This window comes from Anopheles maculipalpis, chromosome 2RL (assembly GCF_943734695.1).
Source record: "Anopheles maculipalpis chromosome 2RL, idAnoMacuDA_375_x, whole genome shotgun sequence".
NCBI lineage: Eukaryota > Metazoa > Arthropoda > Insecta > Diptera > Culicidae > Anopheles > Anopheles maculipalpis.
The window spans coordinates 43,892,583-43,909,913 of NC_064871.1; the positions used below are offsets into that span (position 1 = coordinate 43,892,583).

The 17,331-nt window shown below is 45.9% G+C and overlaps 3 protein-coding genes across 3 annotated transcripts; 1 reads left to right on the top strand and 2 right to left on the bottom strand.

Annotated features, from left to right (window-relative positions):
• Window positions 1-1,178: 1,178 nt before the first annotated feature.
• LOC126558197 (nucleosome assembly protein 1-like 1) lies at window positions 1,179-3,212 on the bottom strand. Its single transcript, XM_050214163.1, has 2 exons — window positions 3,104-3,212; window positions 1,179-2,451 (listed from the first exon to the last, which is right to left on the bottom strand). Exon 2 carries the CDS (start codon window positions 2,392-2,394, stop codon window positions 1,180-1,182), a length of 1,215 nt encoding a protein of 404 aa, XP_050070120.1. The 5' UTR covers window positions 2,395-2,451; window positions 3,104-3,212; the 3' UTR covers window position 1,179.
• A 2,225-nt stretch (window positions 3,213-5,437) lies between these two features.
• LOC126556684 (DNA polymerase alpha catalytic subunit) lies at window positions 5,438-10,361 on the bottom strand. The gene is made up of 4 exons (XM_050212108.1): window positions 10,338-10,361; window positions 10,062-10,265; window positions 5,837-10,000; window positions 5,438-5,763 (listed from the first exon to the last, which is right to left on the bottom strand). Exons 1-4 carry the CDS (start codon window positions 10,351-10,353, stop codon window positions 5,438-5,440), a joined length of 4,710 nt encoding a protein of 1,569 aa, XP_050068065.1. The 5' UTR covers window positions 10,354-10,361.
• A 2,013-nt stretch (window positions 10,362-12,374) lies between these two features.
• Window positions 12,375-13,760, top strand: LOC126558170 (heterogeneous nuclear ribonucleoprotein 27C). The gene has a single exon (XM_050214135.1). It carries the CDS (start codon window positions 12,515-12,517, stop codon window positions 13,748-13,750), a length of 1,236 nt encoding a protein of 411 aa, XP_050070092.1. The 5' UTR covers window positions 12,375-12,514; the 3' UTR covers window positions 13,751-13,760.
• The last annotated feature ends 3,571 nt before the right edge of the window (window positions 13,761-17,331 follow it).

Genomic DNA, 17,331 nt, shown 5'->3' on the forward strand with positions numbered 1-17,331 from the left:
GAAGATCAAAACTCATTAAAAACTATAGAGAAAGATGCCGAAAGTATTGTTTAACATCGCCATGACAATTTTCTCTTACACGTCTTTATCAAAAGCTTTGTTTTCCGTTAAAAAACAATTTAAGGGAAAACTCATTCCGCCTAGTACGTACAAAATCCAGACAAGAAAAGCACAGTTTTCATTGGTGTTGTTATGGAAATAGTTTACGTGTGTTGTTTCCTGATAACATAAATACAAGTTTATATTAAAGTATAGTAGGGTTGTTTTGTTTTCGTGTCGATTTTTTAACGTTTTATTACAATGGAAAGAAGACGAAAGTTACTGGTTATGTAGGAGCCTCCTGTATGAATTAGGCATATATTTCCTTTTAACTATGAACACTGGAATTGAAAATGAAATGCAAACCACATTTCCCTACTGACATACCCGGTGTGTGAGCGGCGTTAAATGCCTTCGCAAGAAGTTCTGCCGTCAGCATTGCGTCCTAACCGGCCTCCTGTGTTCCTGGATCCTGAGAAATTATGTTGCGGCCGGAATATCTTTGCATTATTACGCTTGCAACTAAGGGTATATCTCGTCTTGTTGTTTACATGTGTATGTTTGTTATTGAATGCGTAGCTAATATAGCGCAGCAAAATGGATATAATAGACAACTTAACGTCCGTCCAAACTTAGCAATGCTAGAGTATTTCGATATCAGGAATACAAAAGATTCGTTTTCGAATTCGACACAATATTAAAAAACGAAAATATATGACAAAAAAAAGTATGTTTCGTTCCTTGGTCTTCCTGTGTGTTACTTTCCCCCGGGAACCAAGTATGTAAGCGCGGCTTCTATTACTTTTCCACCTCAAAATGCTGTCCTATCCTACCAGTACCACTGAACATCTATTGAAGACTTGGCCTTCCGATACCCTGCTTTTTTGATGATGTTTTTGTTGTATTTTTTTGTAACCGATGGCATGTTACCTAGCACAATATAACCCCTACAACAAAACATCAATAATAGAAACTATCCGGCCATCTCAGATTCACCGGACGAAAAATGCTTAAAGGACGACGAACAAAAGACAAAAAAGCGATGATACGTAGAGGAGTAGATTTAAATAGGATGATAGAGGCTAAAACACGTGTGCAGTTCTTGTGCACCCCTACCCATGAATTGACCGTAACGCGACTCTACTGCTGATTACATTCGGCCGGCTGATCACCGGTCTTCTTCGCACCGCCCGCACTACCACCACGACCACCTTTCGACTTCTTCGCCCGATTACTGGCGGCTGCCGGTGGTTTCGGTGCACTCTCCTTCTCCTCCTCCTCCTCGTCATCCTCGTCCTCCTCCTCTTCCGCGTTCTCCTCTTCCTCCTCCTCGTCCTCTTCCTCCTCTTCCTCCTCGTCATCATCATCGTCGTCGTCATCGTCAATTACCTCGCCGGTGTAATACAGGACGGCCTTCGGGATAATGCGTGCCCGCAAGAAGTGGCCCACCTCAAAGTCACGCGCGATCAGGAACTGCGTTTCGGGGTCCACTGTGTCGTCCTCCTGGACGCGCGGTGGCGAGAAGAAGTTAAAGAACGATTCGGTCGACATCGTCTTCGTGACCATACGGGTCGCGTTACGCTGTTTGTGCTTTTGCTGCTTTTTAATCGTTTTTACCGTCACGTTCTTGCCCGGGTTCCAGTTGATCGGACAGCCGGTACACTTGTAAATTTCAGGCCCTTCAAAAACGAACGGTTCGTCCTTGTCGATGTTGCAGCGCAGGAAGTATTTCTTCGTCAGCACGGTGTCCTTGAAGTATGGGTTCGTGTCGAAATGGAACTCGATCACGTACGACATCGGATCCTTCTCGTACACAATGTTTAGATTGCGCAGATACTCTAGCACCGGTTCGTCGTGCGGATGTACCAGCTCGGCTAGCGCTTCCGTGTTCTTAAACACCATCAGCCAAAAGTTCGGGATGCCTTGTCCGTTGGAGGGTAGTTCCTTGTGATAATTTAGTGCCATCTTCTTCAACTTCTCGTTGATCTCGTCATCCTCTTCTGGCTCTCCCTCCTCCGCACCGTTCTCGTCACTGCTCTGTGGCTCTTCCCAGACCGCTTCCTCAGCCGTAGGTTCTACCTTGCCGGCCACGATCTCCTTTCGCCGGTCGACAATCGGCTGGTAGAGTTGCTGATATTTGCACTCAAGCTGATACACCTCCTCGAAGAACTTGGCCTCCAACTTGGTGTACTCGACCTGTAGATGTTTGAGGGCGTTCACTCGTTGTTGGGCCGCCTCCGGCAACGCTGCGATGAACTGCTTCATCATGTAACGACGCGAAAATGGGTCTAGATAGCCGGGTGCATCTAGCAGATCGGGCACCTCCGCCGATTCCGTCTTAGCTCCGGTGGTCATTGTTGCTAAGTTCTATTTGCTATTTGCCTGCGAGGGACACTACCGAGTATCTGCAATCTGCAAATGGTAAGGAGAGAAAATAAAGGTACAATTTACTCATCGAAACAACAAATTTCCCCGAGAACTCCTGGAGCAGCATTTTACTGTTACAGGTGACGAAATCAGATAAGTTTTTATTTTTAAACATCAATTACAATTACAGCAAACGTACGAAGAAATCCATGAACCAGCATGGAGAAGGCATGCACATTCCCGATTATGACGCATTACATTTTTCCCTCTGCTACATACCACACACATACATCCAGCCACAGGGGCAGTCAGTAGGCATTGGAGAATATGAGCAAGCGAACAAAAGAATAAAAAAAAGCTTCGGCCCATCACATTATCCACAAAAAAGAGAGGTTAGGAATAAAGGAGTTGTGTTTTTTTTTTTGTAATTCTTGCTGACATCTGCTGAAGAATATAGCAAAGAAAAAAAAGGAGGATTTATGCCATCTTTCCATTCAATATGCTAATACAGGCAATGAGCAACAATCAAAATGACGACTTAAATTTCACGACCGTGCTAATGCCGCCCCTACCACCGCCATTTATCCCAACTGTCGAAGAACATCTTGCACACATTTTAATCCAAGTAAGCGCACATGGAGCGCTACAACCGATTTACGACGTCTTATCCTCACGTTCCGCATTCCTGCACACTTACCCCCTTTACTGACCGCTAGAACAAATGCCACACACAACAGGAACCGGAATTAGCCGGGCCGTGTGTCACGCTCACACGCGGTATTCGTAAAACGCACTAAACCTTTTGCGACGAAACGAAAACGAAAACGAAGTTCTACCGACGTTGGGCTAGATTACGGTAGCAATGATCAATTTCTGCGGATAAAATATCTTAAACGCACCTCCAATGGATTGCTTTGCTTCCGGGAAAACGGGATACTGCTGCGTGGACCGCGAAACGACACACGGGAAGAGAATTTCACATGGAAGACAGCTTCCGACGGGAGACGATGGAATAAACCTCTCTGTTATCCGTGGTCATGCGTCCAGCAAAAGTCCGGATAATCGAGCAATGGGTCATTAATATGAATACGGTTAGATGGCACGGTTACAGAGTCTAACAATTTCAAAAGCAATTTTGTATGGAAATTCTCCTCAAAATGGAAAGTATTTCTGTTGATAGCTAGTTTCATACTATTTTTTGCTTTGAGTAAATTGAACTCTTGAATAATAAGATTGCAAACGTGAACAAATTTAAATTAACAATTTTTTTTTCGCTTCCCGCGCAAACAGGCGGCGAGTTTTCTTATTTTGACAGCCGGCCGGCAAATTTTGAATTGCCTTTTGTTCTGTTTTAAATTTAACGATTCGATGCGAAAGTATCGGCATATAGGAAATAAGACTAAGAAATCGAAATGACGGATAAATAATAAGCCAACTAGTATTTACAATGTCGATTAGGTAAAATATTAAATTATGCTATGTTTTTGACAGTCTCGGTGTCTCGGGGAACGTAGCTCGATCTACGGACAACATGGCTCGTAGGTTCTTGATTCACTGGATCGTTATTTGTTAGTTCGTTAATTTATTCATGAATTCAACGGACCTTGAAGTATTGCTAAAGCAATTTAAAGCTTTCTTATTTTAGAAGACAAAATACAAAAAACTGGCCAAAACAAGGACGATAACTAGTACACGTACTCACGGAACGGATACTATTGAAAAATATGCAACACGTGTCACATTGGGCTCATAGTGATCATTAACAGAAAAGGGTCTGAAGTAGTATTCTCCTAACTCAGGAAATACACGCCGGATTGTAAAGGCTGACCAGAGCCCGAGGAGCTCACAGCGACTGCTAGAATCTACGGGAGTACACCAGGAACGTAGAGCAAATTTTGTGAATTTTTGCTGGATGGTCGCCAAATTAAAACTTCACCTATCTCGGGTCATAAATCATCACCGAAAACAGCCTAGAGACGGTGTTGCGCGCTAGGATGCTGGCGGCCAGCCGGTCATTCTACAGCCTGAGGAAACATCTCACCTCAAAAAACCTGTCCCGATGGTCGAAGCTGGGACTGTATCGTACCTTTATAGTCCCAGTACTCACATACGCCTCTGAGACATGGACCCTGTCCAAAACAGACGAAGCCCTCTTAGCCGCGTTCGAGAGGAAGATGCTCAGAAGGATCGTTGGCACCGTATGTGTGGAAAGACAATGGAGGAGTCGCTACAACGACGAGCTGTACGAAATATATGACGACCTCACCGTCATGCAGCGAATTAGGCTCGCCAGGGTCCGATGGGCTGGCCATGTTATACACATGGCACCCAGCGTGGTCGTGGTAGGCCCAGATTGAGGTGGGAGGATGGTGTGGAATAATCCCCCATCAAGGCCGGGATAACGGATTGGCGGACGACGGCGCGGGACCGTGAGCGGTTCCGGATTCTGCTGCAGCAGGCCAAGACCGCAATCCAATAAAAAAAAAACAATAACAGGAAAGGGACTGAGGAACCGAAACAAGAGCGGCGTTCGTCATTGTCTAATGGTCTCCTAGTTCGGGGTATTCTCGCCGAGACGTAAAGGCTGACCACAGAGAGTAGAGCGGGCGAGTCGATCCGATTTTCCTACGAGCCCGCGGAACGCATCACGACTGTTATGATCTACAGGAGTCCGCTAGGAAGTTATAGCGAATTTGAGATACTTTGCTATATGAACTCTTAGCGTGCCAGAGACCGAGCAGCTGTAGGCCACCACACTACGGATGCGTACTCCATGACTGTCCGAACGAGCGATCATTAGAGAACGAGCGATCATTAGATTGTTGGTATGCTGAAAACATTGTTTTACTATACTAAGTCGTCCATCCCTAATAATCGCACAATAAAGAGACAAAACGTATTTTTTAAACTTAGCAAGGAATAGTTTATTCTAAGAAAATAATGTTTATTTAAAAATCGAATTGCGGAAACCACGCAAAATATTCCATTCCTCGTTTTGCTCCACCCGATACTCTTTCATCAGGACGCTGTTTTAGCTCAAATAAAGTTTCCATTGTATCAGTTTTTCGTGCAACAGCGACGTCTTCCGGTCCATCGGTTCACTTTTCACACCATCAGATTTTCCTTCCCCAACCGCATCCAATCGCTTGGACAGTCTAGCAGCGATGTCTTTGGCCGGGTACAGATACTTCACCGGTTCGCCCAGCTTGTCCAGGTGTTTCGGTGCTGGGATGGCATATTCCATGTAGAAGTTGGACAGATTTACGACACCATACTTGGACCTCTTATGGAACCGGTCAACGGTTTCCTTCAATCGGTTGTACATGTTGCGAATATCCGGTGAGAGGGCTTTCGTTACTGGAAATTTCAAAAGAAATAATACATTGTTTTAAATTGGATATGAGAAAGTCAGCTAAAGTGCCGTTCTTACATTTCGCACTGTACTGATCCAAATCGAACATATACTGATAGTAGCACAACTGATTGTACAGATCCGTCTCGGAGTACTGTAGCACCAACAAACCCTTCCGGCAGAGCAAACAGTAAGGATTGTTCTTTGCCGCCACGTGCGAGTAGAGTCGCGTGTTGCCATTACAAATTGGATTGTCACAAACCATCCAGCGCTGGTAGAACCGTCGAATGTCCGCCCGTATGGCCAGCGTTAGCTCGTTAAGTATCGCTGGAAGATATTGGACGGGTTGTACAGAGCAGCCACCGCTACCGCTCTCCTCATTAGCGCACCGTTCAAATACCGACCGCTGGCGACCACCCGCCGACGGACGGAATCCGCTAGCTACCGGGTTTTTGCTCTTACAAGCAACGCATGTAAACTCGAACCGATGGCACAACCGATACCGCTCCGTTGCAGTCTTGATGAGACTTTCGCCATCTTGATACTGGTGCCCATCGACACCACCACCACTTCCACCAACGCTCACCATCGTGCGGTACTTCTTCGGATCGAGCCCCAAGCATAGAGCAAGTCGGCACGCATCCGTACCCTCCAGTGGCTCGCAGATACGAAACACGACCGGATGGATCTGCTGTGCCAGATAGTACTCCACATCCACCTTTAACAGTTCGCCATTGGTCGGATCGCGTACCTCGTCGATGTGGTAGGCACGCTTCATGGCGGGCGAAGATGTACCATCTTGGCAGATGATGTAGTTCACCATATCGCCCCGTTTGTAGTTTCGCTTCCGCTGTTTATTCATACGCAGTGCTACCTGTACGTGTGGCAACTGGCCCGCATCCCCGTACTCGTGCAACGATCGTGTCAGTTGCTTGGTAATTTCCAGCAACTGTAACGATAGCGTTCCCGCTAGCAGATCATCCTTGAGCTTCTCCAACCGTACGTGAACGTTTTCGATACGTTCGTCCATCGGTGCGTCGGACAGGATCTGTGCAAGGACCATATTACCAGCCAGCACCGCAATCCGGGACCAATCACGCCGCACAATGTCCAACCCTTTCAGTTCCTGCGTGCACACAAATGCACCGTCCGGTTTCTTGCTGATCGACACTGCGGCGTACTTTTTCTTCTTCAGCAGCAACAGATACTTGTAGATGCCGTCCACGTCTAGCTCCAGACATCGGTACGCTTTGTTCACGTGCTGCTTAATGCTCGCACCGATGCGAAACACCTGCTCGTAGTCGGTAATGTTTGTGTTGATCATGATACTGTCCGTATCGCCGTAAATCACCTGATAGTTCATCCGCTCCACGATCGATTTGGTGTTCATTAGGATCTCACGGCCTTTCTGCGTGATCAGCGACGCTAGATGTTGAGCGTAAAACCGCGACCGAGAATATCCGAGACACCCGTACAGTGAGTTAGCCGTCAGCTTCAGTGCCATCTGCCGAATGTTGTACTGCATGGCCAGCTCGGGCGAAATGTCCGGTTCCTTCATTAGCTGCTTCACGGCCCGTCGACTTTCGACCAGTTTCCGGATCTGTCTAGGTAGGATCGCAATCTCACTGGTAGTCAGTATAGTTGGCTCGAGCTCGATCTCATCAGAGCCTTCCCCTTCTTCACCGCCAACCGACGGTGGCAGTACCGTCGTAAAGCAGATATTATACTCCTGGATGATGCTAGGATACAGCGAGTTAAAGTCCATTAGCAGCACAAACTTGTCGTAGAAGCCCTTGATCGGATCCAACACCAACCCACCGGTGTAGGCGGCCTTATTCTTGGGTTTACGCTTCTCTCTCGTCTCATCCGCTCCCGGATCTCCACTCTTCACATCCTTTCTCCCACCTCCAGGCTGAAACGTGACCTTATCCGGCAGAATGTAGTCCTTGTCGTAGAAAGCATGCAACAGCAAAAACTCGTTCCGTTCCGCACGACCACCATGCAATGTCCGATTCATCAAGTTACCCGCAATCTGCGTTATCTGCAGCGCCAGCGGCAACACATTCAGCTCGCACATCAACCTCAACGTGTAGAAATTATCCTGCATCGTTAATCCCACCAACTGGACGAGCGTTTCTGCCTGTTCGTACATCGCCGGAATCTCATCCAGCAGCACATCCTTCCGCTCGCCCTCCCCAATCTTCAGCACCTCCGCACACAGCGTATTCAAATCATAGCTACGCGACCGGATCAACTCCTCCGCGGATGTTTTCACATCGCAAATCATACGTCCGACAAAGAAATCATCCACCCGGCGACTTGCCGGACTCTTCACCTTCAACCGTCCAATGCGGCTCCACAGCGCCATCTTGGTCGTCATCAGCCGCTGACAGATGAGATCCAGCTGAAAGTCTTCCGAATCGAACGTAACCACCAGATCCGGATCGATCACCTGAAACGTGGACAGGAACCAGCTCAGCAGCGTGCGTTCGCTTTCACACTTGGTTACCTTTGCCTTGCAATCGGCCACATTAAAATTGAGTGGCCAAACCGTGTTCGATGGGCGTGTAACGCCACAGAACTGTCGGTTAAAGGGAGGATTCGGTGCCGGTTGACTCAGCGAAAACCGATCGTTCACCAGCATCGTTATCATGACGATCTCGTTCGTATTATTCCGCAGCGTGCTGCGTACATTGATCGAGCAGAACACGAGCGGCGGTGGTGTGGCCGTGTCACTCGCTAGCTTCACACAATCAATGTCTGGTACGGTCACCTCCAGCTTGCACCAGCTCGATTTCGTTTCCCGCGGTGTCGCATTGCTGAGCGTCATCCAGCACGGTCCCTTCACCTTACGCTCGAGCAGAAACTGTTCCACCACGTTCGTGTTGGAACCGAAAATATGCGCAATCGTGCGATACCGTTTGTCCAGCGGTGGCGGAGGTAATTTCGCACTGTACCGTACCTCCAGATATTCGCACATCACCGGAACCTTCAACGAGCTGGTTGCACTCGTGTAGGCAAAGCTTTTCGTCACCTTACGGGTACGATATTTGGTGATGTTCAGCTTGGTGCTTACATCGGTACAGAACTCATCATACACGTCGAGCATACTGACCGGTTGGCCGGTTACGGCATGTGTTTCACGGGCAAGTAGATAAATGCACCGTTCGACGTTCTGTACGTGCACACATATGGATTGGAAATCGCGATTGGTCGATGCAATACGACCGAACAGATACAGCTCACCCTGACACTTATTCGGATCGTTCCAAGCGTCCCAGAACCAAAATTTCATCTCCGTGCCGGAATCCATCTCGCGACCGTCGACTGTTTCCGACTCTGTCGTGATGTTGCTGCTGCCGATCTTCTTGCCATCTTTAATCATGTCCGAAAATATGCTGTCCCATCCGTTTAGTAAATTTTTCGGTATCGCTTCCACCTGCTTTTCCTCCTTTTTACCCTCCTCTGGCTCAATCGATGGTTTCGGTGTTGCCGACGCCATCTCCGCAAAATCGTCATCCATATCATCGAGGAAATGGCTCTCGACTGCCAGTTCTTGAGTGGATGATGTTTTCACGGAACGCTCTTCCACCACGGACGATTCCGGTTTGGTTTGCGGTTCTTGCTTAACGGCCGCTTGTTCTTTTTGTAAAACCAGGCTTTCCGATTGCGGCGCCAGATCCACATTAACCTGCTTAGTAATGTGAGATGATGACGGTGCAGGAGCCTTTTTAATCACCGCTTTACCCTCCGATTCGGCTATTACGTTCTTCAACATCTCCTCGTCACTGTCCTCGTCCTCGGCCGCAGCTTTCTTTTCCGTTCGTTTTAAATTTTTGCTCAAATTTGCCATGTACCGCTTCATCTCCTCCTCGGCCGTAAGCTCTTTCGGTTTGGCCGGAACTGTTTTCGTCAGCTGTAGTGGACGGATTTCCTTCGTGCTCGTTGACGGTGTCGATCCGTTTCCATCAGCTGCTCCTTCCGAATTGATTTCACCCAAAATGTCCGCCAATGCGTCATCATCTTCCAGCTTCGCTTTGGGTGCTTGCTCACGGTTGAAATAATTTTTAAGCGATTTCCTACCAGTGACCGGACCACCACCTTGGCTGCCCGCTTCATCACGGACACGTTTGTTTCCTTTGTTGCCTTTTTTGCCATTTGCCGAACGGTTCGTTGCGGTGCGCGGCTCCAGCTCATCCTCGTCGAATATTTCACGCCCGTTTTCCACGTACCCAAAACCATCTGGAGAACAAATTGCTTAGTTAGATGCCTTGAAAATACCATGTCTACCTGATGGACTCACCATCATCCTCGACCCAATCGTCGTGCATACGCTCGTTGACGATTTTGGCGTACTCCCGTTCGTCCACCTCGTCGTACACATTTTCTATTTCATCTACCTCGTACTTGTTCTTGGTGCCGACTTCTTTCTGCTTCTTCAACCGTTCCAGCGCGGCAAACCGGCCATGTTTGTCGATACGCCTCCGTTTCGACCGTTGTTCGGATCCTGTTAGTAGAGTGTTCAAAATGGGCACATAATCTGCTCTTATCATCCCTTGACAAAACTCTTAAAACTTACCAGGCGAATCACACATCTTGGAAAGAAAAATATGATGGATGAAGGTACGATTTATGTTGTTTCGCTAGTAAGATCACTTCTAGAGTCTACGGTATCAATTTTTTAAAGTAACAACGAGCCAGAACGATGATTACAAGGCCGACGATAGCGAATCCGCGGACTGTTTTGCAACGCAACAACGATTGTGTTTTGTTTTGGCGCGAAACCATCCGCGTACGAACCATTTATCACCGTGGGTTGCCTACTGGACAGAGAATTTACCAATCAACAGTCAAAACAATGATCGGGCGAATCGTTTTGCAGCATTTTTGGAAATACATTTTTTGTGTAAAAATTATTAAAAAAAGATCAAATAAAATCAAGAACAACCAGCATAAAATGAAAAAGACTTTAATCAAAATCATGGTAATTCAGTTAACATAGTTCCAAAAAATAAATTTGAATTTGCTTAATTTTACCACACACAGTAACAAATTTGCATTTAAAATATGAACGAATCTTAATTTTTCAGACTCGAATAATTGTAATTGGTGTCCCTTTCTTTCTCGTGTGTGTTCTGCCTAAATTATCTAAAATAATATTTCCGTACCGAGGTTATTACCTGATGAAAAAGCTACCGCAAACGCACGTATACTTCGCTCGGATGACGCCGCACGGCGAGTCGAGCACGCGCGGGCCCTCTCACTCGCGACAACCCGCTTTCGCCTCGCCGAAAACGTGCTCGAATCGAGCAGCTTGTACAGTGCAGCTAACCTCGAAAAGGTGAAAAGGGAAAAGCGATGGTCAGCACCATTTAATGTTATTTAGATTTCTAAGAAGTTTAATCTTTTTTAGTTTTCTAATTAGTATTTAAGGCATCTTATTAAGATTAAATCCAGAACGCTAAGCATAATTTTAATCTTTAAAACGTAAAGAAGCCGCTAGAAATACTAGAAAGTAAGTAAAACGCACCGTGGCCGCCCGGGAAGCAAAAGAAGTGCCAGCACACACACTCCTCGGTGCAGCGTGTAACAAGCACACCATATCATCGTTGCCGTCGTCCGTCGTGGCGTATCCGGAACATGGTTCCGCGCAAACCCGTAAGGAAGCGTCAATGAATAGTGAGCTTGTCGAAGGGTTTTGTGTTTTTCGTGCCTTTTTGGAGGTATTGGGATAGTTGGATTATTTTTTTTGTCATACCGTGAAGTAAGTGAATATACCCCGTATCGGAACGTGTGGTAGGAAGTTTCTTCCTACAGTGGAACCCGCTCTACCACCACCATCTCTTCCGCTTGTCGTGGTAAACTTTTCATCAATCTGGTATGGGCTTTCGAGCCGGATCTCGGACACGGTGACAGGTTTAGTGACGAAATAAAGATGGATTATCAACGTGGAAGAGATAGGTGTGCTGGGGTTTGTGAAATAACCTAAAGATAATTCGCATTTTAGCCACGCTGCGCTTGTGTCTGTGTGTGTGCTTTTCGAAACAAAACCATAAATATGTTCGGTTTTATGTTGCGATTACGTATTTGCGGGGAGTTTTCCTCCCCACAGGTAATAAGTGTGACGCGAAATACGTACACGGGTTTCAGTGTGGGGTCTTCTTTCTCTTCTTCCGGCGCACCGCTCACTCAGATGCGGTTAATCACCTTCCTTCATCGCATATCTATTCGCACATATACACATCAACACACGTACACATACATACTCCTGCATGCATCAACACATACTTGGATGTGAAGATATTTTATGTTGCTCTTCTTTCTCTCTTCCCTGTCTCGTCTACTGTGTCGACACATTCGTCGATTCGTCCTCCTTTCCTGCCATCCATTGCTTGGTGTGCTGTCCGGACGGAAAACATATTTATGGCTGTGTCGGGTGAAAACGCGCCGATTATCATCATCCTGCTTCGATTACAACACGGAACCCCCTGGACACCGTGTAGTAAGTGAATAAACATCGTACCGCATCTTTCTCGTGAGCGGGTTCGTAGCGGGAAAATTGCAGTGTCCCATAGAAACACACGCACACACACTCACCAACCCCTACTCCAGAGTGCACCGTCAACATCCGCAGCAGTCATCACGACGCATCCCTCAGGAAACGACGCGTATCACCACCACCACCACCACCATCCGCACCGGGGCGCGCGGTATCGCAACAGTGAGGTTAGCAGTAGCGGCGCCGGGGGCAGGAAAATGCATCCATCGAAAAAGATGATGCCGGCCGAACTTGAGGATCACGAGAAGGGCAAGCTGTTCGTCGGCGGACTGTCCTGGGAGACGAGCCACGAGAACCTGCAGCGCTACTTCAGCCGGTACGGCGAGGTCATCGACTGCGTGGTGATGAAGAACAACGAGACGGGCCGTTCGCGTGGCTTCGGGTTCGTGACCTTTGCCGATCCGGAAAACGTGGAGCGGGCGCTCGAAAACGGGCCGCATACGCTGGACGGTCGGACGATCGATCCGAAACCATGTAATCCGCGCTCGCAGCACAAGCCGAAGCGTACGGGCGGGTATCCGAAGGTGTTTCTCGGTGGATTGCCGCCCAACATCACCGAAACGGATCTGCGCACGTTCTTCTGCCGCTACGGCAACGTGATGGAGGTGGTAATCATGTACGATCAGGAAAAGAAGAAATCGCGCGGTTTCGGGTTCCTTTCGTTCGAGAGCGAGGGTGCGGTTGAACGGGCCACCGCGGACCATTTCGTGCACATCAGTGGTAAGCAGGTGGAGGTGAAGAAGGCGGAACCGCGCGACGGTAACCAGAACAATAGCAACAGCATGAACACGGACTCGTACCAGTGGGGCTCGCCGCAGGCACCGCCGATGGGCAACGGGCAGATGGGTGGACCGCCGATCAACATGCAGTCCAACATGATCCAGGGCTACCAGAGCTGGGGTACGTCTCAGCCGCAGCAGGGTTACGCTGGGTACGGGGCCGGTGCGGCCGGTGCTGCTAACGCGTACCAGAGCTGGGGAGGACCTCCACCACCGCAGCAGTGGGGTAACTACAGTGCGACCCCGCAGCAAACGCAGGGATACGGTGCGTACGACATGTACAACAACTCGGGCGCCGGTAGTGCCGGTGGTTACGGTTCTGGCAACTGGAATTCGTGGAACATGCCACCGAATACGGCTGGTTCGGCTACGGGCTCTACCGCGGACATGTACTCGCGCCCACAGTCGGGCCCAACGGCCGGACCGGGTGCATCGGCCGGCCCTAACAGCGGTGGACCATCGAAACCAGGTTCGGAGTATGGGGGTGGTTCGGCTGCGTACGGTGGCGGTGCAGCTGCTGCGGCGGCTGCCGCTGCTGCGGTAACCGGGTACAACTATTACCAGAACGATCAGAACACGTACAACAATCGGCCACGTTCGGTGTATGGTGCTGGTAGCGATGCTACCTCCCAACCGCCCTACCAAGCGTTCTAAAGCGGACGGATGGGGACGATGGATAATGGGAACCGCGTGTGGCGTTGAATTGGATTATAGGAGATAGGAACAGATAATTTTTTTGCATATTTTTACACGAATCGAATGGAAATGAAACATTAGCAGTACACTCACTCAAACACACACACACACACACACACATACTTACGAAACTTAAGAACAGCAACAGGTGGAACTCCTTCGGAATTTAAACGGAAGTAAAGTTGTTGACAATGGTAAAGGAAGGAATTCCGATGGTTTTGGGTTTTACAAATTACTACTGTCGCATTACTCACACAGTCATCAACCACCAACACCACCAGCAAGGAGATAAATCGTATTTGTATTCGTAATTCATTCACATCATGAGAGCGAACAAGGAAACAAAACGAAAAGTAAAATAGAAGAGAAAATACTATGAACACAAAAATGGAGGAGTAAAACGCAAACGCTACATTATAAATAATTATATACATATATATACATATAACAAAGAAAGCAAGGTAAACAATACACAACAGCAGATATAAACATGATGAGGGATTCGTATAAGATAACACGACACAAACCACACACACATATGGATGCTTAGCAAAGATTATAAGAGTAACTCCTAGTACTATACAGAAGATAGAGAGAGAGAGAGAAAAAAAACAAACATCCATTATATATATACCTATAAATGTTCAGAAATATCCTCCCCACAAAATGATGCCGTGAAAAAAGGAAGGATAAACGAGAAACGCGTATAAAGAGTAAAGTTATTAAGTAATTAATTTTCTTTTGCCGACTTTAAATAGCAACCGGGAGAGAGAATAAGGAAGCAAAGCTAAATGAAACACAAATTCATGTTTAAGTAGTTTACAAAGAAAGCGATTGGAGTAAGGGAACGGTAAAATATTAACAAACAAGATATAGAAAAAAAAACATACACACGTGCATGCACACATACACGCGCACACATACATAAACGACGCATTAGAAGATTAGGCGACTAAACAAAGCTAGATAAAAGTAATGTGTAATGTGTCTGTGTGTGTGGGGATAGCTGTATGAGATACGCAATACTGTAATGGAGAACACACTAAAACCGCCAAAAGTGGAGAACGTTGTTATAGTCATGTTTGCATTGTAGGATGTTTCCTTTATTTTTCCGGTGGAAACAGTAACGGAATATGTATTAAATTACTCAGTAGTTTTGCTTTTAATTCTTTTAAATTTTCGATTGTGTGTGTAAGCTGTAAGCCAACAGTAAGCTAGTTAGTTGCGGAGAGTTTTAAATTACCATTTTTTTTTCTTTCGAAATAGAAACACCAGACGAACGTCAAAACGCGCGTAATTGAATGTGTGCAAATTTGTCGTTGAATTATTTGGATTGCGAAACCCTTTCTTTGTTTTGTTTAAAGCTAATTATCACCACGAAACACAAAATGAAGAAATGTGTGCAGGGAAGAAAGCTTTTCTTTTCGGTAAATGTGTAAAAATGTTTGCGTGCGTGTGGGTGTGTGTGTGCGTTCGTGTGTATGTGAGACAGCAAAAGGAATTAGAAAATGGATCCTCTTGTTGTGAAACACGAGGAAAAACGTAAAAGAAAAGTTACAGAGGAAGAACGTCAAACAAAAAAACAGAAGATGGTGGTGGGTCCGCCCCCAACGCGGGGCACTTATGGAAGAAACAACAGTGTATCATTAGTTTGGACAACAAACAGCTAGAAGTAATAGGATGAAGAAGCGAAAAAGAGGAGAGAAAGTAGTAGCTTTGTTTTTTTTATATAATCATGGTTTATCAAAACGAATATGAAATCGTACGGTGAAATGTTTTGCAACCTGTTTTCTTTCCATTCGTTTGTAGTGTTTTAATTTTCTTTTTTTAACTTTTTATTTTCTTACATTCGTACCATAAAGAAAAGGTTATTTACTTTAATTATTCTACTATAATAATGATAGCTTTTTCTGCGTTTCTTTTTTTTTAATCATCCCTCCCCATGGTTTGCCTAAACGCAAGCAACAAATGAAACACACACACGCACTGTAGCGCCCTACTACTAGTACTATTACTATACAGAGCTTCCACGAGATTTGTATTTTGTAAAAGGACATCGATCGTTGGTCTTTATCGGCGCGATTGAATAATTGTAGAATGCTTTCGCATGGGCATGGATAGAATGCGCACAGGGGGACACGGTTGTCTGAACAGCGTACGACTGGATTAAATTAGATATATAGAGCGTGAAGTTTTTATATGACAAGCTAGATATGATCAGGGCCGATTAGCCCGAAAAGAATGCCGTGCAAGAATAACCATCTTCTAATTTCGGGTTCAAGATTTTTAAAATGCTAGCTTCCTAACTTTGCAAGTAAAATCGATAGTTACATGTAACAATACTTTTAAAGGCTGGAAAATTGATGTGGTGATGTTGTGAAACACCAGAGCCTGTCCGGACTGTCCTATCTATATCTCCCTGCCAAATGTCACCCATTGTCAAAGTTTAATAATGATTAAGGAGATGGTTAAACAAAAACACCCGTCTGGAAAGTTGAATACATAAGTGAGGAAAAGTATATGTAATAGCCATTAATTTCAAGCGCTAATTCTAGAGAGAAAGGATAAAACAGAGGGAGCAAGCACACATAAACGCGCATACGCCCATCAGGGAAAGGAACTGAACAGTAGACCGCTTTTTATTAATGATAATGAAAACATTATTTGGTGTAACAACTCGATGCATAAGAAGATAGTATTTTTCTGTTTTAATTTGTTTTCTTGTTCGTTTTTTTTATATAAATTTTGCGCGCAGGTGCTGCTGCGTTTGTGCATACTAATATTACTACTTTGTACATTTGGGACATTTCCCACCATCACCAATCCCCTAACATTCTGTCCCGCCCTCCGCTAAAACCGTAATGTAGTTACTTTGTGCTCAGAGAAAGTGAGCAGGATTGCTCTAGAGCAGCATTCCCTATTGACAAATTTGCCTTAACGATCACTACAAAGGGAGTTTTCAAATACAAATTCGCCTAAGTAGTGCCTTAGTTGGCGGATTTACAAAGATTTTGTGAAACGTTCTATTTTCCCGGCCCTTACTTATATAGTTCCTTTCAATCATATCCCTACCCTCCTCAACCCTGTTTCGATTAAGTGATAGTGTATCAATTTTTAAAGCTAGCAAAAAGAGAAAAAACACACACTACATCTACCATCTAAGGGAAGCGTAAAAATACAAACAAAAATTAAACATCTTTTTTTTAAAGAAGAAAGGACTACTCTTAAAAAGGAGAGCACATTACACACTAATATGAATTAAGGTACACGTTTTAAGAACGAGAACTGATATTGTGTAACTTTTTTAGAAAGAGAGAGAGAGAGAGAGAGAAAAAAAATCAACCAGAAACCACCAGAAAGAAGGCGAGACGTGTAGAAATAATTCGTAAGGGAAAAACTGTCTGTGCGATCGAAAGAGAGAAGGTTCACGATTATTTTATTAGACTTAGACGCACGTGTTAATGATGCTAGAAAGCAAAGCAGAAAATCGCACACACCAAGACAGGGCAGGGCTCCGCTAACCGGTTAAGGACGTTTAC